Genomic DNA, 22,613 nt, shown 5'->3' with positions numbered 1-22,613 from the left:
TAGAAAGACATTTCCCTGTTATAGAAAACAGGATAATAAGGCTCTCGAGACGTCTTCTAGTCTGTCAGGTTCTTCCTAGATGTGATTGACGTTATGGAGCCTGTCTCTAGCATGCAGTCATCAAATATGTTCTTAGGTCTCTAGTGATGGAGTGTGTCCCCTTAGGCTGTCCATGGTGGTCCTTTGCTGTCCTTAATGCTTCTGGCCCATCTAACCCAGATCTCATCTTGGTGTGATCCGTTGCATTGTCAGGGCATGGAGTTCAGTGCCCATAAGAGTTTGTGAAAGTGCCTTTGGGCGCATCTCAGAACAGATGAATCGTCGGTGCTGATGTCTTGGATGACATTACTTTGAGCCGTTGCTGAGAGCATATTAGTACAGATTCTGTCTCATCGAAGAAGTTTGGAAGAGAAGAGATCCATGCCCTTGCTTGAATTGGTGGAAGGCTGCCCGCTGCTTTGATGCAGCGGAGGACCAGCTGTGGAACCTGTTACCTCAGATTATCATGAGTACTTCTGAGGATAGTTTCTGACTGCAGATCTGGATGGTGAGTTAGATCCTAAGGGTATCTGCTGTGCAGATCTTCCCAGATCTGATTTAAAAGACTTACAAGCTGCCTTGCGGAAAAGCCAAAGAAAATGTTTTGTCCAGGACTAACCACTCTGGGCTTTATCCTTGTATTTAGATGAGTCTCTGTTTTTTCTAGGATAATTGGGACCATCTAAGATAGGTGCTTTGAACATTGACGGTTTCTCAGAATCTTGAAAAAACCCAAACCAGGCCAATAAATGGAAACAAAAGCAGAATCTTGAAAGGAAACTTATCTCCAAAATGCTTGACAAGGCCCAGAGAGAGTGTGTGTGAAACAGCCGTTTGGGAACTCCCACAGAGAACGGAATATAAGGGTTTAATCTGAGGCCAGGCTATGAGGGTTAACACTCTCTTTACCGTATAATTTTTTGAGGGTCAGTGTGGTCAAGGTAAATAGGTGTGTAGCAGAGACCCAAGCACTGATGAGCTATAATTCCTGTTTGCTATCCTGGCTGAGTGAGCAACCCTTCCTCTGTTGCAATTCTTAACATTAAAATAGGGATATTAGGCGGTGTGTTCCCTAGTAAGACAATAGCTTTAAATGACCTGTACCCCCTAGACAGTGGGAAGGAAAAACGAGAGTAAACCATTGAGAAATGTTGGAAATGGCTTATGCGAACCTTTTCATTTGGCTTACTGTGGTTTATGAGAGTGCATGAGGACCCTGTAGCGTGTCAGACCTTGGGCAGTGGTATCTCCAAGCTGAAGCAGCAGTTGTAAGCATGCTGTAATTGTTTTTCCAGAATTAGCCGCAGATCAAACCCTGAAAAGCTTCACAGTCCAAGACGCCTTCAACCTTTTGTGAGATCTAATCCATGACTTCTTTTTACTCTAAATTGCCATGGGTGTGATAGTTGCAACTTCCTTGGGCAAAGTTGGAGGTGTAGGGCAACAACTGGAGAGTTGCCCAAGTCGATTTAAAGAGAGGTGAGGGTTGGCGTGCCATCACTTGCTGCTGAAGCTGCCTGTAGGCTTTGCTTATTGGGATGGGAATATTCCCATGTTGGGGGTGACGGTGCAGGGACTGGAAACCTCTTTGAGTCTTTCAGATGGAGGAGGACATTTCCTTGGTGTTATGTTGGCTGCTTGCTGCAAGCTCCAGTGCTTTGCTGTGGCTATTTTTAATGGAAGCAAAGAGCCCAAGCGAGTGTGGGGCATGGTGTGTCCGTAAGTCAAAGCCTGAGACTGTCCCTTTACTTCTTACCTCCCTTCTCCATCTGCATCCCCTTTTCTTCTGACATTGGTCTCTGGGAAAGCAAGCCTTTTGTCTGGGTTTTTCCTTTTTAATAGTTTCAGTGAAAAAAAAAACCCTATTCCCTGTGTCGTGCCCTGATTGTCAGGGAGCGTGTTGAAACAAACCCTTGCTTAGAAAATAATTACTAGTCCCCAGTGCCTGCGAGTGAACTTAAAGCTGAGGCTTGGTCCTGCACGGTTGTGTGCACCTGAGTCATTCTGTGACGAGGAGGGTGAGAGTTGGACCCTCTCACCTGTGACTGGTTTTGGTTGCGATTACGTTGCTGCTCCCTCCCTTACTTGATGGGGTTTGGTTCGGTTGCAATTAGGCTAACGAGAGGTTAAACCAAAGTATGGGAGTTTCCACTTGTGCTTTGAGTCATAATTAAGTCTCGTCAGGGAGAGAAGATGCCTCTTCAATGTTATATGAAAAGGCAGCATTAAAAAAAAAAACCACCAGCATCAGAGTGTGGTTTATGGTATTGCATACAGCAGGGGATTTTGTATGAAGGCGCTCAGCATTTAAAAAGGAATTTTAAATTGTTGGTAAAAGTTAATCAAAGAATGTGCATTCAGTTGCTTAACAGGGAGCAGTAAACTATCTCAGCTCGGTTCGCAAAGTGCTTGGGACTGATTAAACAAAGACCTGAGCTGTGGAGTTGTCAGGGCCACGGTCTTTAATGTATTTGAAATACTTTGTAGAACAGCCATCCTCCTACTGCTTTTAGTCCACTTATCTAATTTGCAGCTTCTCTGCTCTGTGTAAATGTGATAAATAAACTTTGTAATCACGTAACTGAGCTACTTTTGATGCCTGCCTGCAGATATCTTGTTCTTGAGGCTAGATCACACAGAAGTGTAAATCAACACTTTGCTCAATAAAGGACTTCTTAAAAAATGGCTTTTGGTCTTTTATTGTACAGCTGACCTGGAGGACTTGGTTGCCTAAGTCTTTTTATCAATGGTAATGCGATAAACTTCTTTTACAGCCTCTAGGAAAGGAGCATCTTGATTATTCCTTTCTCCAAGTACTGTACTGCAGGAGCTTCCCCAATGAACAGTCAGGGTTTAATAGATTTAAAATAAAATGCTGAATTAACCGAGTTACTCTTCAGAATGAACTTTGAGGATATAAATAATGCTGACCTTGTCTTGTGGGTAACGAAAAGGGGCAGGAGAGTCGGGGTGAGGATAAATCACTGGGTGAAGGCAAAAGCAAAGGGAGAATTGTGTGTTCCCTGTTGCAAACTTGATGTCAAAAATTTATATTTGAGCAAAAGTGATATTTGGGAATATCAATATTGTGAACTGGATTTTAGCACTGGTGGGCTGAGGTGGAAGAGTCATTTTTAGGGAAGGAGGAGTGGGAGGTTGAAGCAAACTCTGTGCAGGGTGTCGGGGGAAGCAAACTTGTTGAATGCGGCATTTCTAGCCTTATTTTTTTTTAATGACCAAGTATCTGGGGGGAAAAAAATCATCACATTCTTGGTTGTCATTTCCTGTGCTGAGGGTGAACTTTGCTAGACAAACCTCCGACAAATTGTTTTCTCTGATAACCAGTTAACACCAAGAAAGCAGATAGGCAAAAACTCTTATCATCTTGACAAGCGATGGGCTTTTCGTTAAAACTCAAACCAGAAGCTGTGTCAGTGTGTTGAGTTTACACCTTGCAATAATAATCCATGCTTTTATCTGATCGGAGGGGGATTTTATAACTTTCAAATGGGTCTTTGGCAGGGAGCCAGCCCTACTGTCATTTTTTATTAACTTTCTTTTTTTCTTCCCCTGTAGCCAGGCTGCTTTTTTTTTTTTTTTGTGATATTGTTTAAGGAATATGTATCCCATTCCTAGGGATATTGGGAAACGATATTTTAAAGTTCTGTGTCTCAGACCATTAGAGGGATCTATAAAACAATCACAGGAGCGAATGTGCAGTAACTAATCAAAACCACTGAAGCTAACCACAGCAGTACTTCAAGCCCTTTTAAATAATAAACCCTCGTTTTTTGCTGTGCCTTATCTACTGTCTCATCAGGAAAGAGCTAATTAGATTCTTCTAAAAAATAAATACTGTCAGTTCATTGGTGGGTGGAGGTGATGGGAGGTAAGACACGCTTGCCATCAACATTGGCAAACTGATGTAGAAAACAAGGCGAAGTTATAAAAACCCTATAAAAAGCTATTTGAGTTTTAAAGAAACTCGTTCCCCGTGTAGGTGGTATAACAACTTTCCCTTACGGTAGGTATGGCTTCTGCAGGCGGCGCCTGGAGGAGACTGTGACCTGCTTTGCTACTCCATGTCATGCCCCACCTTAGCTACACAGATGTGGGTTGTAGGTCTGGGGCCGTGTTTGCTTGATCACAAGAAGTCAAGTTACTTTGAAAAATTCAACTACTACTTGTCACTATTGTTTTAGCTTTAAAACAATACTTTTAATTTCTCATGCAGAATGTTGGGTCTGTGCACTTGGTCAGTTGGGTTGGCTCGTTTCGAGTTGTAGTGGGCGGTGAAGATAGTCGCTGCTGCAAAACTTGTAGGATGGACTGGAAAGTATTGAAGACTTGTATTTGGGACTCATGTAAAATAGGCTTGAGGGGAGAACCCCCAAAGCCATGTCCTGCGAGGCTGAGCACTTGGTGGAGTCACATACAGGTAACATAAAAAAGCGGATGGCTGGGGAGAGAAAACATGTAATAAAGATAGAAATGCTTTTTTTCCCCCTTGTTCCTTTGCTTCTCAGTTTCTCAAGGAACAACAGCAAAAGAGATCAATTAATTCTTCTGGTTACATTCATCCAGCAAAACCTACCAACTTCTCAGCTGTGGAGATGAAGGTCTCTAGACTGCCCGATGGCCAACCCCAGTCCAGTTACAACAGCAATCGTAGGTCACTGACCTAAATCTGAACCTTGAGGTGGAAAGCTGCCTTTGCTTCTTATATCAACCAGCCTGGAAATAGCATTGCTGTCAGGGGGACTGGGATTTCTGCAGTGTCAGAGCAGTGTAGGGTGTTCCTGTGCTGCAAGGAGGCTGCCAGACTGCTGTGCGAATCACGTGGATGAAGAAAGTAGCTGTTCTTGGAGGGAGTTTCAGCTACGTGAACCAAACGCGTTGTGTGTTATTGCTAAATGTAACGTTAGCTATGAACAGACATTTGGTTTCTTACTCTTTTTTTTTTTTATCGTCACATTAAGCAGAGAGTCAAGAGATTGATAGTCTTGTATAATAGAGGCAATTTTACAGAATAATACAAAAATGCACTTGCTTTCATGTAAACCACACCAAAAGGTAAGGGGATTTTTTATTTGATTTTTGTCCCTCGAGGGCTTTTCGCCTCCCCCGTAGCCCCAGGTCCCTCTGTTTTCAGAGGGCACGCTGGAGTGTCGCCTGTGCTTTGATGTGGTTTCTAAAGTGTGCCTCTTCATTGGGCTCCCTACAGATGCCTTTATGTGAAACAGAACATTAAAATCCAAATGTGTCTGCTCTGCAGGTCATTTTTCATCCTTTATGTGCGATGTCAAATATATTGCAGAGTTGTTCTGCCGCACCCCCAGCCCAGGAAGGTGCGGGTAACGAGATGGGGGTAGGAACAGGGAGTTCCTTGGCGGTTAAGCCCAAATTTCTCCTTAGTTGCTTCCTCTGGGCCTCTCCCCAGCTCTCTTTTTCTCTCAAGGTGAAACTGAAACCTCGGTGACTTCACCCAAGCCTGCTGAAGTTAAAGAAAATTTGATATTTCTCACTTATAGGTCACTTCAGTCCAGATTGTTTCCTGCCAAGAGTGGGGGTGGGAGAAATGCCCTCCTGTTAATGGAAAAGCAATTACTATTATTTCTGGCGTGTACATTGTGTCGTTCCAGCATAACACCTAGGTTATGGGCTCTGCTTGTATCGCGCCGACTCCTCGGGCTCCCAGGCGGCTATTGATGGGCTGCACCCATGGTGCAGCGACGGAGCGGCAGCTGTGCGAGATGGGGGTTATGTGCTGGGATGTGCACCAGTGTGGTGGAAGGGAATAAACATCAACTGGGTTACTTTGTGGCCATTTGTCCATCTTTAACGTAGAAATCCTGGAAAATCTCTTCTAATTTAGTGGTTTGTTTTTTTTTTTCCTCATCTCAAATTCCTAAATGTAAAAATTGCCCTTGGTAGGCTGCAAAGCTTTTATGCCTTTGGGAGTGTCTCTCTGGCTATTTTTTGTGGATCTCTGGGAGGTGGGACATACTCCTTTTTTTTTTTCTTTTTCTTTCTTTTTCTCAGTAGGTCCTTGGACTTTAATTCAGGTAAAAAATTTTCTCTTGGTAAACTTCAGTTTGTATGTATTTAAAGTATGCAAAACGTGATGTTTGAAGTTGGATATTGAACTCCTTGGCCTAGAGCAATGTTTTGTTTTGTTTTTTTTTTTTTTTTTCCTAGAAGGACAGACTTTCTTGAATTTGGGATTTATCAATACCAATATTTATCAGGTCTTACCAGTATTTGATTTGGATCTTAGCAATATTGATACCTGGCCAATAGATGTCATGTACTGCTGTGCTTCTTTTGTAAGCATAGCCGAAGCTGAAGGTTGACATTAATACTTGTAGTTTGAAAAGAGGTGGAGGAGCAAGATAATGTGTATGTGAGAACAGGTCTACAAGGGTCCTCTGTTGAGACTAATTCTGTGTTCAGCCTGAAATGCTGAATGTTACATGCTTAGGGCCTCGGCAGTGAAGTTCAGAGCTGGCAGCAGCATCCTTCAGCTGGTTAGTCCAGATTTTTCTTCTCCCATGACCACTTTTTCTGCTGTGATCTTGCTACGCCCTGTTTAATGATCCATTTCAAGCACAAAGTTTTATCCAAAACTTTGCATTTTCCCATTCTTTTATTTCTTCCCTTTCTAGAGGAAAAAAGATTACATAAATCTGAGAGATTTTAATGAGTACGCTGGGCTTGCTTGTGTAATTTACAGTGGGTTCAGTGTTATAACTTCATTACGCTTCAGTTGAGTAACTTATGTCATAAATGGGTGTATCTAAGAGTAGAATCAAGCCTCGAATCTCTTTGTTGTGTGGGCTTCAGAAGGACCAAATGCTCACTCCCCTTTTTGAAGTCCTAATTCTCTTTATATGATGTTGCAATGTCTTTCTATAGAGTTGTGCCTCTGAAGTTCGAGATTCCTAATGCAAAAAATACCGCTTCCCTGCCAATTGCTTCAAGTATTGACATTGCTAGCAAAATTTGTCTTCAGCAGTGTTCACACAGACCTTTTCCTGTGGCTTTGTTGCAAAAATCCCTATTGTTGAGACCCATCCCTTCAGAGATCTTTCTAATACGCTTGTTTGGTAGTCCACTTTCTCAGACGTTACTTTTCTTGTAGGAGCACTTGTACTAAACATCAAGGATACTACTGCTTTCCAACCACTAGAGGTCAAGATTGTGCTATGGCACAGCACAGGGGTGCTCATCTAAGGTTTAGCTCAAATTCCTGGTGAAACTGCGTCCAGTGTCATCTGTATATATTTAATTTTACTATCAAATGCCATTTTTGGCAATTAAGACAAAGCCAATGTTATTTGTGTGGTGTGAAGGGCACTTTGCCTTACACAGTGGTAGAGCCCGGGGGATTTTGCAAGGGTTGGGATATCTGTGCTGTGCTTGGGTTTTAATATTCTTCAGATCTAGAAACTACACAAGTGATCAGTCTCTGATGGGGTCTTTCTTCCCAAGGAGGGATTCAAAAGAGTTGAGCTGAGAGAGGCTGTCAAAATAAAATGTGCTCATAAATTATTTTTGTGTGATATTAATATTTCTAAGTGTTCAAAGGAAATAATTTTGAAGGTTTACACTTCAGAGAGAGCTTTCTACCTTCTGCAGTTCAGGTGTAGCAAAAATAGTTCTTTTTATAGGTTCCACTTGTTTTAATTCTCCATTGTTTTCCTAGCACTGTTGGTTTCGGTGGCAACAATCTACAATACAGTTTCTAGTATTGCTTCTTCCTTCTAAAGCCAGGCTGTCATGTTAGCGTGGGGCAGGGGATGGTCCCTCTCGCCACCTCATTTGTCGCCTGTTGTAGAGAAGCAATAAAATACTCAGAGGCAGATTTGATTTGGATTGCTCTGCTAATTGATAAAAATAGTCTATATTAATAACTGAAATACATAACAAACTCATTCTTTTTAAAAAAGAAACCTACTGTCTAAAATCACACTTCCAGAAAGGCATATGGATCATTTCCTTACACCTTTCTTCTTATATATAAGAAAATTATAGAAAAATATGGGAGGGATCCTGTAAATCTCTGTGTCCGTATAAATTGCAGGTTTTCAGAGTGTTTAATTTCTAGTTACACCAGAGCATAAGCCCACATGTGCAGAACCACTCTATCTGTTGGCTTGGCCTCTTCCCCCTTGTTTTAGCCATGACTCACCACTTGTGGCGAGAACAGTGTCTCTACACCATTCCCCTTCCTTGCCCTTCCCCTTCAGTTTGAAGTTTTTGGTCAGCTCTCTTGAACAATTGGGGCTAAACCATTTTTCCTGTCAAATATTGTGCTCAGTAACAATGAGAAAACCAAGTGAGTTTTTGCAGCAGAGCACACGCATCGATGCAAACTCCAAAGCTCCAGGAATATGTATCAACAGCAGTACAAGGGAGCTCCACCAAGCCCATGTGTTTTGCTCCCTGAATCCTGGTGCTTCTCCCAGTGAGCAAATCTTGGTTCAATACCTTTTACAGCTCATTCTGTACATCAGCAATGTACAATTAAGCTCTCCTGAGGTACCACAAAAATGCTTTCAGGAACCTCTGGGATCCAGATGTGGAATGTTTTGCGCTGACATGGGTTGAAAAGAGGAACAAATCCAACAGTTAAGTACGTCCTTTAATTTAGCCTGTGACAGTCACCACATGGCCTATGGGCTAATATTTCTGCATCTGTGCTGTAAATAGATCAATATGGCAGTATGATGGGTTTGGCATTTTGATTTGTGAAGAGTCAGAATATTGTTTGTATTGTTGCATAATCCCTGGAATGGTTTTGAAATGAATCTTCTGTTTCTTTGGAATATCTGGGTTAGGAAAAACATAACATTTCGAAGTTCCATTAAGTGTGTGCTTTATTTTGTCTCATTTGTCACATTTCATGACCGATTGCATCTTTTGGTTAAAAAAAAATAAAATCTGAGGATGCTGTTGTAAAAGGTGAAAAATCTCCTTTTTTTTTTTTTTTTTTTTTTTCCTAGGCACAGCAGCAACGAAACCTGGACAATATTGTATCACAGCATCCCAGGATAAGCGGGGGGAAGAAGTCCAAGAAAGAAGTCTGTGCAAGCTCAGATCTGGAGGTAAAAAACACTAGCCCCATGTCTGAGCAAGATTCGGGTATCCTGGATGTTGAAGATGAGGATGAGGATGAAGAGGTAACTGTATAACATCAAATCCAGGACACTGGACAGTTTGGGGGGTGATCAGTAGTGTCTCAAACAGTGTTTGCCCCTCACTCATTTTTTCGTGTTGCCATGCAGTGTGTTGCAAAGATGCAGTATAGGTGTGGAACACAAGGTGTGTTTCAGCATTGGGTTATTTTGCACTATTGTCCCTATTCTTGTTAGCAGGCTCAGCAGAGGGGCCAAGTATTGCATGAGAACTGAACAGCCCATGCCTTCGGCTCCCCAGCTCAAGGGTTCCACTTCTGTGCTTATTTGGGAATGCAGTTTGTTATCTATCCTTCATTTAAAAAAAGATAAATTGCTGCATAGCGTGTGAGATACTTGGCCTTTTCTGTGAAACCCGTGTCTTGGTGGCAGAGATATTTTGTGTTGAGAAGTATTGCATTGGGACAGAATTTTTTAAATGCAATTTTATTTCCTTGATGTTCTCCCTTTTTTCTTTTTTTTCTTTTTTTTTTCTTTTTTTTTTTTCTTTTCCTCCCTTTTTGCTGCTGCTTCCTCAGACCGGCAGCCTGTTGTTTTTTGTTAACCGCAAAGCATAACCTCGCTGATAGTGTTGGTTTTTCTTTCCTCCCTGCGCTAGAGGATAGTGTGTGCAGTAGGACATCTTGGATTTGTGGTGCTTAAAATGCAATAGAGTCCCTCTGTGTTTCAGGAAAGGCAGCTTGGAGATACCTAATTGGAGTATAGGTCATGAAGTGTTTAGCTTTTTGATGTGTTCTTCATTTCTTGCGATGCAGTCTTGCGTTCGACCTTTTGGCAAGTTTTATCTGCCACGCTGGATGCTTTTTCTCTTATTGTTGAAGCCTCTATTATGCTGGGAGAATGATATTTTCAGCTACAACCAGTAACGGAACTGGGTACTGTTGGTTGCCCTGAACTTGACAGTCTATGACCAGCCAGAGAAGAGGATTAGGAACAAGTTTCTGAACTTCAAAAAAGTTTGGGTTGCTCAGGTAGTTCTGTGCCTGTGTTCTGCCCTTCCTCTTGATCTCCGCTGCACTTCTACAGCGGACTGAAGAGATCACCACTTACTTCACAGGGACCAAACTCTAGGGTACAACTCAGTCCCCTGGTACTTCACTGAGACCATCTGGGTAGGATATTTACTCCTACATTAAAATGAAAATAGAGCAGAAGTTAAACAAAAGAAAAATGAGTGGGGAGGGCAAGTTTTTTGAAATCAAACGTTATTTTGAATAGATCTGTTTTGGTATTTCCCTGTTAAAAAATAAAAACCTGGTCCTTCAATAGTTCTTGTCCCATCTCACTCTAAAAATCTCTCACTTCTGTAGAGTGGGTTCTTGCAAAACCAGGTGGCAGTGTGAAATGTGGTGATACTTGTGGAGTATGCAATATTTGAGTCAGTTGGAATCATAAATTAGAATTGAATTTCAATTAGAATTCAAAGGTATAAGGAAGACATTAAGGAGGGAAGAATCTGAAGGGAATAGTTTCTATAGCGCATTTGGGAGAAATCTCTTAATTCCATTCATCAGGCTGATGTAAGTCCTCATCGTCATCATCGAGGCAGATCTCGGTGTGGTTAAAGCCAGGCTGGTAGCCAGTGGGATGAAGCCGGCAGTGGGGCTGGCGGTGCGGCGGCGGGATGGGCAGAGGCGGCGGCGGCGGGAGGGGCCGGGGCAGCGGCGGCCGCTGTCCGTGGTGATGAAACGGGGCGCGGCGGGGCAGCGCCCGCGGGGAGCCCCTTATCGGCTCGGCGTGGCTCTCCGGAGCCCTATGGCAAAGACTCCTCTGTCTCGTTTTCCCAGTATCGTCTTGGAGGGTGGAAAGGGAAAAGAGAGGGTTTTGGTTCCTGATGAGCTTAGCTCTTCCCCATGTTTCTGCCTCTGGGGGGGATCTTTTCCTTCTTAGAAAGAAAATCATTTCTCTGTTACTACAAATGGATCTCTCATCTGGAAATAGGGCCATTAAATTTTTGGGCCCCTCACTACGGGAAAGACATTGGGGTGCTGGAGCGTGTCCAAAGTAGGGCAAGGAAGCTTTTGAAGGGTCTAGAGAACAAGTCTTATGAGGAGTGGCTGAAGTAACTGGGGTTGTTTAGCCTGGAGAAAAGGAGGCTGAGGGGAGACCTCATCACTCTCTGCAACTACCTGAAAGGAGGCTGTAGCAAAGTGAGTGCTGGTCTCTTTTCCCAAGTAGCAAGCAATAGGACAAGAGAAAATGGCCTGAAGTTGCACCAGGGGAGGTTTAGATTGGATGTTAGGAAAAATTTCTTCACCAGAAGGGTTATCAAGCACTGTGAACAGTCTGCCCAGGGAAGTGGTTGAATCACCATCCCTGCAGGTGTTTAAAAGATGTGTAGATGTGGCAGTTATGGATATGGGTTAGGGTGGACTTGGCAGTGTTAGGTTAACAGTTGGACTTTATGATCTTAAAGGTCTTTTCCAACCCAAATGATTCTATGATTCAAAATCTGAAGGACTGTCATGTGTGCATAGTGGGTTGGCCCTGGCCAACAGCTCAGCCCCTCTCCAGTTGCTCACTCGCCCCCAGAAGAACTGGGGAGACAACATGAAGGACAAAAGCTAGGAAACTCATGGGTTGAGGTAAAGACAGTTTAATAAGTAAAGGAGGGGGGAAAAAAACCCCACCAAGCGATGCAAAGGCAATCACTCACCACCTCCCAGCAGCAGACTGATGCCCAGCCAGTGTCTGAGCAATGGCTGCTTTTGGGAAAAAAACTACACCACCTCCTCTCTCCTCCCCCCCATTTTATTGCTGAGCATGGCATTACATGGTATGGAATATCTCTTTGGTTCTTTTGGGTCAGCTGTCCCAGTGTTGTCCACTTGCAGCCTTTTGCTCAGCCCCAGCCTACTTGCTGGGGACATGCAGAATGAGAAACGGGAAGATCTTGATGCCGTGTAAGCACTGTTTAGCAATAGCTAAAACATTGGTGTGTTATCAACACTGTTTTGGTCACAGATCTAAACCACAGCACCGTATGGGCTGCAATGAGGAAAAAAACAATGAAAAAAAACTTACCAAAACCAGTACAGTATGTAAAACGTTAATGGGAGGTTCTTTGGTAAGGATTCTCTAAAGTTACAGGCCAGCTGCAAAATTGTTTTTCGTGGTTGACAGTTGATTCCTACCTTTTCATCTTCTGTTGTCACTCTTTCTCCTTATGGTCTCCTGGTTCTGGCAGGGACAGGGTTAATTCTCCCCAGGACCGGTATTCCCTGCCATGTGAGCCATGCCCACCCTGAGCTGCTGGGGGAGGGGGCAGGAAGCCGCCCTTGGAGCTGGCTGGGGCGTCCGGGGTCTGGTTGGTGAGCGGTGGGAAGCAGTGGTTCCGTAATCGTGTTTGTATATTCCTCTATCTGTGTTGTTGTTGTTGTTGTTTTCTTGTTCTGTTTGCTGTCCTGTTAAACTACCTTTGTCTCAACCCAAGAGTTTTGCCTTTTTCTTCTGATTCTTCCCATATTGGGAAGGCCCAAGCAAGCGGCACGTGGTTCTTTGTTGCCGTCTGAGGCCAAACCACGACATATGGTTATCTTGTCTATGCAGGAATACTATTAATACAGAATTTGAGTCTCCAATGTTAATCTTCATTCCTTAAAATTGTTAGTATTAATTGTTAGTATTATGATATGCAAGTGGATTGCATATCATTTTCTGCACAGCCCCCATGTTCTGGAGCGCTGAATAAGGCTTTCTGGGCTTAGAAGGACAGTACTGCAACAAGTAGGCATATGTCATTTGCTGTGCTCTGCCTCTCACCAAGATTGCTGAGGCTTATGCTTCTCAAGAAAATATGGAATACTGCTAACAAGAAAGGCTGGAGAAAGCAAAGGCGGCCCCATGTAGAACAAAGTGAGTAGACAAGTAAAGAAACGATCCTGAAGCATCCAAAGACTGTGCTGGTAGTTCTTGCTCTTGACCTCTCACAGCCAATAATGCCAACCAGTAACCGCAGGCTTCTGTTTCGAAGACAGCCAATGATGACTCGTTGGCATATGGAATGGGAAAAATGAAGGGTGCCTTGCACCCACTCCTACTCAGAACTGAAAACAGGATGGTCCTAGGTGTTTCTGATTACATCTAGGCAGGAGAGCTCCAGATCCTGGTGTCTGGAAAAAGTGGGGTAAATATTTTAGGTTTTTTTTCCCTGTAGGAAATATCTGAGATCCTTTGTCAGGCTGTGTTATGGTGTTCTCCACCTAGGCTGGATGAACTGTTCTAGAGAGCCCATGATTCCCTACCCATATCATAGAATCATAGAATATGTTGGGTTGGAAGGGACCTTTAAAGGTCACCTAGTCCAACCCCCCTGCAGTAAGCAGGGACGTCTTTAACTAGATCAGGTTGCTCAGAGCCTCATCAAGCCTGGCCTTGAATGTCTCCAGGGATGGGGCTTCCACCACCTCTCTGGGCAACCAGTTCCAGTGTCTCACCACCCTCAGTGTAAAAAAACTTCTTCCTAATGTCTAATCTAAACCTACCCTGCTCTAGTTTAAAACCATTGCTCCTCATCCTATTGCTACATGCCCTTGCAAGCAGCCCCTCCCCAGCTTTCTTGTCGGACTCCTTCAGGTACTGTAAGGCTGCTATAAGGTCTCCCCGGAGCCTTCTCTTCTCCAGGCTGAACAACCCCAACTCTCTCAGCCTGTCCTTGTAGGAGAGGTGGTCCAGCGCTCTGATCATCTTCGTGGCCCTCCTCTGGACCTGTTCCAACAGGTCCATGTCCTTCTTGTGCTGAGGGCTCCAGAGCTGGACACATCAGCAATCCCTTCACCCTGCAGTAAAATTTACAGGAAAAGTTTTGAAAGGGAAGAAATAGCAGAAGGGTTTTGCTTATACTGTTGCATGTATTCTAGTGTAGATCATTCTCTCCCTTGGAGTAGAAGAGAGCTCTGCCAGCTGCATTCAAGAAGATGAATGAGAGATGTGGTTCTCCAGTCCATTAGTGCTGTCCAGTTTGGAGACATTATTGTCCCACTTAAGTACAGATGCCTCACTGAGGTGGAAGGTCCCACTATAATCAGAGGGAGGAAGCGGGCACAGCTGTAAAGTGAGCTGGGAGAAGGCTTAAATCCAGTTTTTATGAATGTCAAGTTGCAGAAGGAGAATTTGCATTTCACAGTGAGTAGCTCCACAGTCTGTTCAGTTTGTGCCAGCTGTTCCCTTTGTAGTAAAAAGCATCCAGAAAACTACAAAGCTCATCCAGATTCTTCTCATTTTCAGTGACTTTTCTTTTGTGATTTTCTTGAATATAGCAGGACAAACTCGCCTGCATTTTGCCTCTTTTCTTCTTGTCCCCAAAAAAGACTGGTCAGGTGTCTCTGAAGTGGTTTGGTCGAATTGGACTCCCTGGTGCTCCTTTGTGGGAGAAGGGGAAACTTTAAGGAAGGACATCACAATTCAGAAGAATGGCCACACAACTGTCTTTGAAGAACAAATCAACAATTCCAGACAGTTTTCTATTTGGAGAAGGAGTTTGGCACTCGGGACATCAGCAGGTGTGAGGTGTCGCCAAAATTCATCATGCTTCTGGCGTTCTTTCAGGTTGACCTGGCTGTAGGAATAAGCTGTAATTCTCTAAGCTTTTGGGAGCTAGAGCAGGGACCAGAGAGAGCTCTCTTGACTTTCTCTGATAAATGGTTTCGTTAGGTGCTATCAAGCTCCACTTTTTGTTTGCTTCCACCACTAATTATGCAAAAAACATCTTGGACACTGAGAGAAACTTCTCTATTTCCAGACAAAGCTGTCTGCCTGTTGGATAGATTGGATCGATGGGCCAACGCTAATGGAATGAGCTTCAACAAGGCCAAGTGCCAGGTCCTGCACTTGGGCCACAACAACCCCATGCATCGGTACAGGCTTGGGGAAGTGTGGCTGGAGAGCTGCCTGGCAGAAAAGGACCTGGGAGTTCTAATTGACAAGCGGCTGAATATGAGCCAGCAGTGTGCCCAGGTGGCCAAGAAAGCCAATGACATCCTGGCTTGTATTAGAAATAGCGTGACCAGCAGAAGTAGGGAGGTGATTCTCCCCCTGTACTCAACACTGGTGAGGCCACACCTTGAGTATTGTGTCCAGTTTTGGGCACCTCAATACAAGAGAGATACCAAGGTGCTGGAGCGAGTGCAGACGAGGGCAACGAAGCCGGTGAAGGGCCTGCAGAATAAATCTTATGAGGAGCGATTGAAGGAGCTGGGACTGTTTAGTTTGAGGAAGAGGAGGCTGAGGGGAGACCTCATCACTCTCTACAACTACTTGAAAGGACATTGTAGAGAGGTTGGTGCCGGTCTCTTCTCACAGGTAATTAGCAATAGAACAAGAGGGAATGGCTTTAAGCTGCAACAGGGTAGGTTTAGACTGGACATTAGGAAAAAATTTTTCACAGAAAGAGTGGTCAGATGCTGGAATAGGCCGCCCAGGGAGGTGGTGGAGTCACCATTCCTGAATGTGTTTAAGAGTCATTTAGATGTGGTGTTAGGGGATATGGTGTAGGGGAGAACTTTGTAGAGTGGGGTTGATGGTTGGACTCGATGATCCCAAGGGTCTTTTCCAACCTAAATGATTCTATGAGCCAGAGTGAGATCAGTTGCTCCGCAGGACCATCTGGCCATTTCCAATATCACATTATTCTGAGCATCCTCTTGACTGTGCAAATGCGTTCAGTTTTTTTTTTCCCTAAGGTTAGCCATGGGACACACTGGGGCACTTAAAGGACACCAAGAGCCCACAAGATATAGCAAATCTACAGCACAGTTTGTTCCATACCACCATTCAACATGGGATAAAGTGCTTCCTGGCTACTGGTACCCAAAGAGATTAGATGTGATTTGTTGAATCATAGAATGTGTTGGATGGGAAGGGACCTTTAAAGGTCATCTAGTCTAACCCCCCCTGCCATGAGCAGGGACATCTTCAACTAGATCAGGTTGCTCAGAACCCCATCCAACCTGACCTTGAACGTTTCCAGGGATGGGGCGTATACCACCTCTCTGGGCAACCTGTTCCAGGGTTTCACCACTTTAATTGAAAAAAGATTTTCCTCATATCTGGTCTGAATCTATTCTCGTTCAGTTAAAACCGTTACCCCATGTCCTGTCACAACAGGAGCTCCTAAAAAGTCTGTCTCCACCTTTCTTATAAATCCCCTTTAAGTACTGAAAGGCCACAGCAAGGTCTCGCCAGAGCCTTCTCTTTTCCAGGCTGAATAGTCCCAACTGTCTCAGCCTCTCCTTACAGCAGAGGTGTTCCAGCCCTTGGACCATTTCCGTGGTCTCATCTGGACCTGCTCCAACAGGTCCATGCCTGTCTTGTGCTGAGGACTCCAGAGCTTTTTGCAGTGCAGAACGAACGCTACTTAGAGCAGTAGAGTTTTACTCTCTAAGGTGAATGTTTTCTGCAATGTGTGCATCATGTGAAGAGACCCAGCCTGCTCAATGTCCTCCGTTGGACTTGAGACTTTGGGGGTACAATGTCATGGGTGCTTGTGTTTCTCTGCACCAGTGCATCCATGTGCATCAGTCAATGGGCCCGTGAGATGGTTCATAAAACACCTCTCTTGGAATTCCTGGTGTTTAAGTCTGGAGCTTTTTTTCCTTCACTGAAAGAGGAGCGAATGTGTATGTATGTGCTTGTGTCATGTCTGTCTTTACATCAAAAACTAACAAGGATCAGAGATTCAAGCCATTGTATCACAAATTTGTCTGAAGCCAGATCTGGGCCTGCCTTGTGTTTGTGTCAACTACATCTGAACATTTCCATTGAAAGCTTGGCTTCCATGGCTTAAGTTTGCTGCAGGTAGTGTTTAACCCACCTGAAAATGTTCTTGCAAAAAGAGAGGGTTTGGCTGTTTACAGAGACTGACAGGTCTGCCTCTGTTCCCAGCACCAGGAGCATGCCAGATGCAGGGTTTGGGAATGAGGTTTGTGAAGCTGATCTTTTGTGGACTGGGAAAATTTTGGACAAGAAGAATAAATTCTTTGTTCTGCAAGTCAAAAGAAAAAAAGATTAGGCTGAAGGGAAGATGTCAGGGGAGTAATCAGTCCTGTTGTTGAGGCGGCTCTAGTGCTCATTTCATCGTCGAGTTTCAAAAATCAAAGATTTCTTTATTTTTTTGAACGCTGGTGGTGCAGCTTTGGCTAGGAAAACCGAGTCACTGCTAAAGTGGATGTGCTAAGCCTGAATTTTTAGATATGTCTTAATATCTATATATTATCTAATATTTACATATTTAGATATTTATATATGTTTAAATTGTGCAATGTGTTAAACTAGCCACAGAGATAATTTCATACATTCTGTATATTTAGTGGCCTATATTGGTTAGTCTGGAAAGACTTAAAACTATAGGATTATTATTTCTTCTGTTGTAGGGCAATGGCTATATGTGGAAGAGGTGGTCTGTTCTTTTCCTTAAAATGTATTGTAGGTTTATACCTTGCATAAAATCCTAGCACAGGTTTTGGGTGCATGTCTTTCTGTTTGCAGAAGCTTTCTGGTGGTCCAGGACTTGTGCTTCCACGTCTGATAGTGTTCTACCTTGATTAGCAATTTTAAAGCTATTCATGTCTCAGAGATGTTAACTCTGCAGAATAGTCCAGCATATTTTTTGTGAGTGTGTGTGTGTGGGCTTAGAAGTTTTTACAGAAGATCAGAGACTGTGAAAATGTTGCAGTCTGCTTTGAAAGAATTTCTCTGGGGGAGTAAGCTCCGTTTTTGGCAATATCCTGATTTCACAAATCTTTATCAGAAATATTTCTCCGTGGACCATGTTCAACTAGTGTCCCAAATCCAAGAGGAGCAAACCCGTTTGATCCTGAATTCAAATTCATAGGAAAACATCGCCTGCTTTGATGATATTGTGAAGGGATGACAGATTTCTCCTCCCTTAGAAAAACACAGGGTGGACTCGGGTCCATCCAGTCCAGCTTCCCCACGCTGATGGTGGTCGCTGGAGGATGGCTGGGTCGAGCGAGTACCGATACTTTCCTGTCTGCTTTAGTGATCTCCAGCAGTTTTGCAATCAGGGATTTCTGAGCCAGAAGTGTTTTACTGTTTTACCAACTGGAGACGAGTTATGCTTTATGCAGGAGGAATACAGCAAGGCAAAATCTGTATCCACAAACTAGCTGAAATCTGGATTTAGGAGCCCTTTAGGGAGCATTAGAAGGCCCGGGAGACTGCAAATGGGAAATAAATGACCAGGAAGACATGATAAAATTGTCATTAACACAATAAAACTGCTGCCTAGTGTTTGCAATTGTCAAATACAGTCTTATGAAAGGTAAGAGATGTTAGCGAGACTGGTGAGCTGTGCTTCACAGCTGCTCACTCTCAGTTCAGCTGTAACCCTTCTGCTACGGCATGTTGAACAGCTGGGTTCAACGTGGAAAGTGTCACACGGGCAATGCCAGGCTCATCGCTCACTTGGAAACCTTCCTCCTTCCTGGTGAGCCAACCTTGTCCGTCTCTAAGAGCTGCTCAAATGGCACATGGAGTGCTTGGTGCAAGTAGGGGGAGAAAAAGCCCAGTGAGATGGATGAGCAAGCTCATGCCATACGCCAGTGCAACTCTTCATTGCCTTGCTTCCACTGAGCTGGCTGCTTTGTTCTCCCTGCACCACCAGGTTGAGACTGTCAAGTTCTGGGGGGTCTTGGAGCGATGCTGGTGGTGTGAGATGAGATGCTCCCACACCATGTGTTGCTGCTCTGTCCATCTCTGTAGCTTCTTTCATTGTTTCAGTTCTTAGCAGGAACCTATGTAGTGTTGAGTGCTGAGTTTCTTTGCATGAAGGAGATTCCTTAACATCTCGGTTCCACATTGCACAGGAGGCTATTTAACAAAATCCCCTATTTTCTCTTTCCAGCCCATAACTTCTGCATTCCCCTGCTTGAAGCCATTACTTTAGATGAGTAGGACCGCTTGCCCCAGGTGCTTTGGGCAGCGTTGGTTGAGGCTTGCATACCCTCATCCAGCTAGAAACTTCTCTCTTCTTCATCCTACCTTCTTTTTAGCATAATTAAAAATATATAAAATAAACATGTTTCCCAGGCCTGTCCATTGGTCCCTTTCATCTTTCTCCCCTTTTTTCCACCACATGTCAACAGAACACTCCCCTCCTCTATGGATTTTGGGGGAGAAGGAGGGTTGCCTTAGCTTTATGCCTTGGCCAACAAGCTTAATGCTGTGTTGGCTCGAACATATCCAAAGGACACAAGCTTCTTGTATGTAAATTTCTTCTCTGATCTTTCCTTTCTCCCTCCCTCTGTCCCACCCTTCAAAAATGTTCTTCCTTGTCCCTGTGCTAGACTCACTATGTTGTTGAAAGGTGGTGGAGTCTGTGTGGCGTGTTTTTAAGAAAAAAAAAATTTTTTTTAAAATTATGCTTTTAAAGAAATCAAACTAGAAATCTTGAGAATAAGTGTGCTTTGTCCTGTCCCATCTCCACACCTCCCCTGCCTCCCCCCTCCCCCCCGGCCCATCCCATTGCATAAGTACCAGAACAGCTTGTGCCAGGATGCTTGAGCTTGTATTTAACCCTATGGTTAAATGAATTCTCTGCGAGGCTGGCTAACAGTGGGACAAATGCTGCAATGTGATTTTCTAGGGGAGTATAAATAGAGTGAGAGCAACGTTAAATGAAATGTTCCTACTTTGAGATCTTTAAAAAAAAATTAAATATAGTCAGATATAGGTAGATAACAATAATCAACCTAATTGTTACATATCTGAAATCTTGTCGTCACTCTGTTGAACCTGCATGCATTGGAGTTGCACTTACCTATATGTGATATTTTAGAGCTGCGCTTGCCTATAGGTTTTCTGTGTATTTCACACTGTTCTCCTGCTGTCTTTTAGGTGCCTGGGGCCCAAGACCTAGTGGACTTCTCACCGGTGTACCGATGCCTGCACATATACTCTGTCCTGGTAAGTAACTCTGTGCTGCCTGTGAGACTGGTGCTGACACTGGACTGTGGTTTAAAGAAGATGGTGGGGTGCAGCTCATTCTGCTGATGCTGCTGGAAGGAGGTGGTTGCAAAACATTTATTAATGTTCACCTACCTAGGAAGTGCATTACCTGAAGTAGAAAGTAGGCCAGTGATGGATGTGTTTTGATAAAAACCACACAGTTACTTCATGCAGGCCACAGAAATATAAAGGGATATTTTCTCCCAACTATTGCACACCCTGGGTTTACAATATACATTTTTCTTGGTCAGGCTGTTTTCCTCTGAGAGTTCTTGTTTGACCACAGTAGTTTCATTATTCAGTGCAAATGGAGGAGTTGCAGGCAGGGAGAGAAATTGATTTTAAATGTATTGTTTGCTGCGCTTAGGAGAATTTTGCAGCTCTTTAGACATTGTTTGACAGGAGCAGGTTTGCTGCCGTCCCGCCAAATCCACCATTTGACTGTATCGCTCCCAGTTTCCCAATAATTAGGCTTTGCATGCACTGAAAAATACAGCCAAAGTGAAACTGTTCTGTGTTTATGTTTGGTTATTGGCTAAAAAGTGTTACTCTGAACCATGTCATGTTCTTGAGAACTTCTCAAGAGAGCTCCCATCTCTGCAGGCGTAGGCTGCTAGGTGAGCTACATTTTCTCCTAGGCATTATGAGTACGTAAGGTATTGATTTTTTTTACTTATTTATAACAAGGGCAGATAAGATGCCCTTTGTAGCTTACCCTTCAGCTTTTAATGTCTGAGATGCTTCCAACAGCATATGAGTCTTGCATCTGCAGACCCAAAGAACCTGTGTTGTTTGCATACATTCTTTAACGTCCTTTGGAGAGTCAGAGCTTTCAGGGGGCTTTTCTCCTGCGGTTGAGCAATCCGAAGCCCAGGCAGCAGATGAAAGGAGCACTCTGTTCACAGCTTTCCTCCCTTTCCATGGCGGAGCCAGGCTTGTGAGAGAATTGTTTTCAAGGCACTTCCAAAGCCAGTTTCTCCAGCAATACATACAAATGAATTTGCAAAAGGAAAAGAATTGTCATAAAAAACACTTATATAAAATCTTTTTGTGCCCTCATCTGTTAATAGTTATGTAATTTGGCTACATTGCCATGATATTTTATTGCAATGAAAAAGTTAACCTACCCAAAATGTGCTACTCTGTTTATCTTGGACAAAAACCTCCTCCTCAAACCCGGCGCTGGGAGCCCGGTTCAGGGAGTGTGCTAATTGAAGATTACAACTGGTCTGAAATGCTTTGTGGATTTCAAAGTGTCACTTTATTTGGAGAAACTTCAGTGAAGAATATGTATAATGAAAACAGGATTAGGAATCCTATTTGTGTAGCTTACCTACATTTGTTTAATGCAAGGGTATTTATTTAACTGTGTATTTATACATAAAGCTGTTATGAAAAGGATGAAGAGCTTTTGCTGGTGGATGTAACAGTTTTGCACATTTGAAATGGTCTTATTTCTACACTGGGGCTTTGTTGTTGTCTTGTTGCTTTACTTTTTTATCTGAAATAGCAATCAGTCCTCCAAAGCGTATTAGGGAAACACTGTTTCTAGAATAGAGGTTTCATGGGCAGAGCTCTGTGGATCTGGATGGGATTGTCTTCTGCTGGAGGTGGGAACAGTGCAGTGGAGTTGGTGATGGCGAAGTTAGACCTGGTACAGGAGTTTCGTGCCAGTGGGTTAGCATCCTCTGTCGCCATCCTAAGCTGAGATCGTTCAATCCTTCTCCCCTACTCCTTCTCTATTTCAGCCAATAGCCCTAGTAGTGAGAAAAAGATACATCAGAACTCTAAAGAAGGTGTGTTGGTGAGACAGGAGCAAGAGAAAAAGGTAACTGACCCTAGTAAAGGCTGCTGAAAAGAAAATTGCCCTTTTCCTGACCTGTGATTGAATCCTGCCCAGGCTTTCTAGGCCCAACTTAGGTTGAACAATGTCAGAGATCCAGCAAGCATCGAGGGAAACAGCCACATCAGTGTCAGACGGAAGGATCATAATGTAATAGTTACCAAAAAATCCTAATATTTGTCATTTACAATAGCGTTATCTAAACGCTTGGCCTGCAGTTAAAAAGGCCCACGTTGAATAAACATTGAGATATTTATTATTTTTAGTGAAATCGACCTTCCAGTCACCTCGGTTTTATGGCTGTGCTGCTTATAAATTCCCAAAGGATTATTTGAAAAATCCTACTCATATCTGCCAGCCTTATCAGCAGGGCAGAAGTTCACATATTGTAACGGGAGGTCAGCCTTCGGTCATGGTCTTACAGAGGGGGCCAGGCACCTGTAAATCCTTCCTTCAGCAACCAAGGCGAAGTACAATATCAAACAGGCAAGGAGACTTTTCCAGGAAATGCTGAACTTTCTCAGGAAGGGCAGAGGAGGGGGAAAGAAAGTGAAGGAAGGTCAGGCGGG

The 22,613-nt window shown here is 43.6% G+C and overlaps 1 protein-coding gene across 4 annotated transcripts in view; it reads left to right on the top strand.

The window, feature by feature from the left end:
* EXOC6B (exocyst complex component 6B) overlaps positions 1-22,613 on the top strand; it is a 313,881-nt gene that overhangs the window by 142,084 nt on the left and 149,184 nt on the right. For all 4 annotated transcript variants that reach the window (XM_063337243.1, XM_063337242.1, XM_063337241.1 and 1 more), the window contains 2 exons: positions 9,045-9,221; positions 20,091-20,159. In XM_063337243.1, coding sequence (XP_063193313.1) covers positions 9,045-9,221; positions 20,091-20,159 — 246 coding nt within the window. The remainder of the gene's footprint in view (positions 1-9,044; positions 9,222-20,090; positions 20,160-22,613) is intronic.

Source organism: Chroicocephalus ridibundus, chromosome 5, assembly GCF_963924245.1.
Source record: "Chroicocephalus ridibundus chromosome 5, bChrRid1.1, whole genome shotgun sequence".
Classification (NCBI taxonomy): Eukaryota; Metazoa; Chordata; class Aves; order Charadriiformes; family Laridae; genus Chroicocephalus; species Chroicocephalus ridibundus.
Note: the sequence above shows the minus strand (reverse complement) of the source record. Positions and strands in the feature narration are given on the sequence as shown.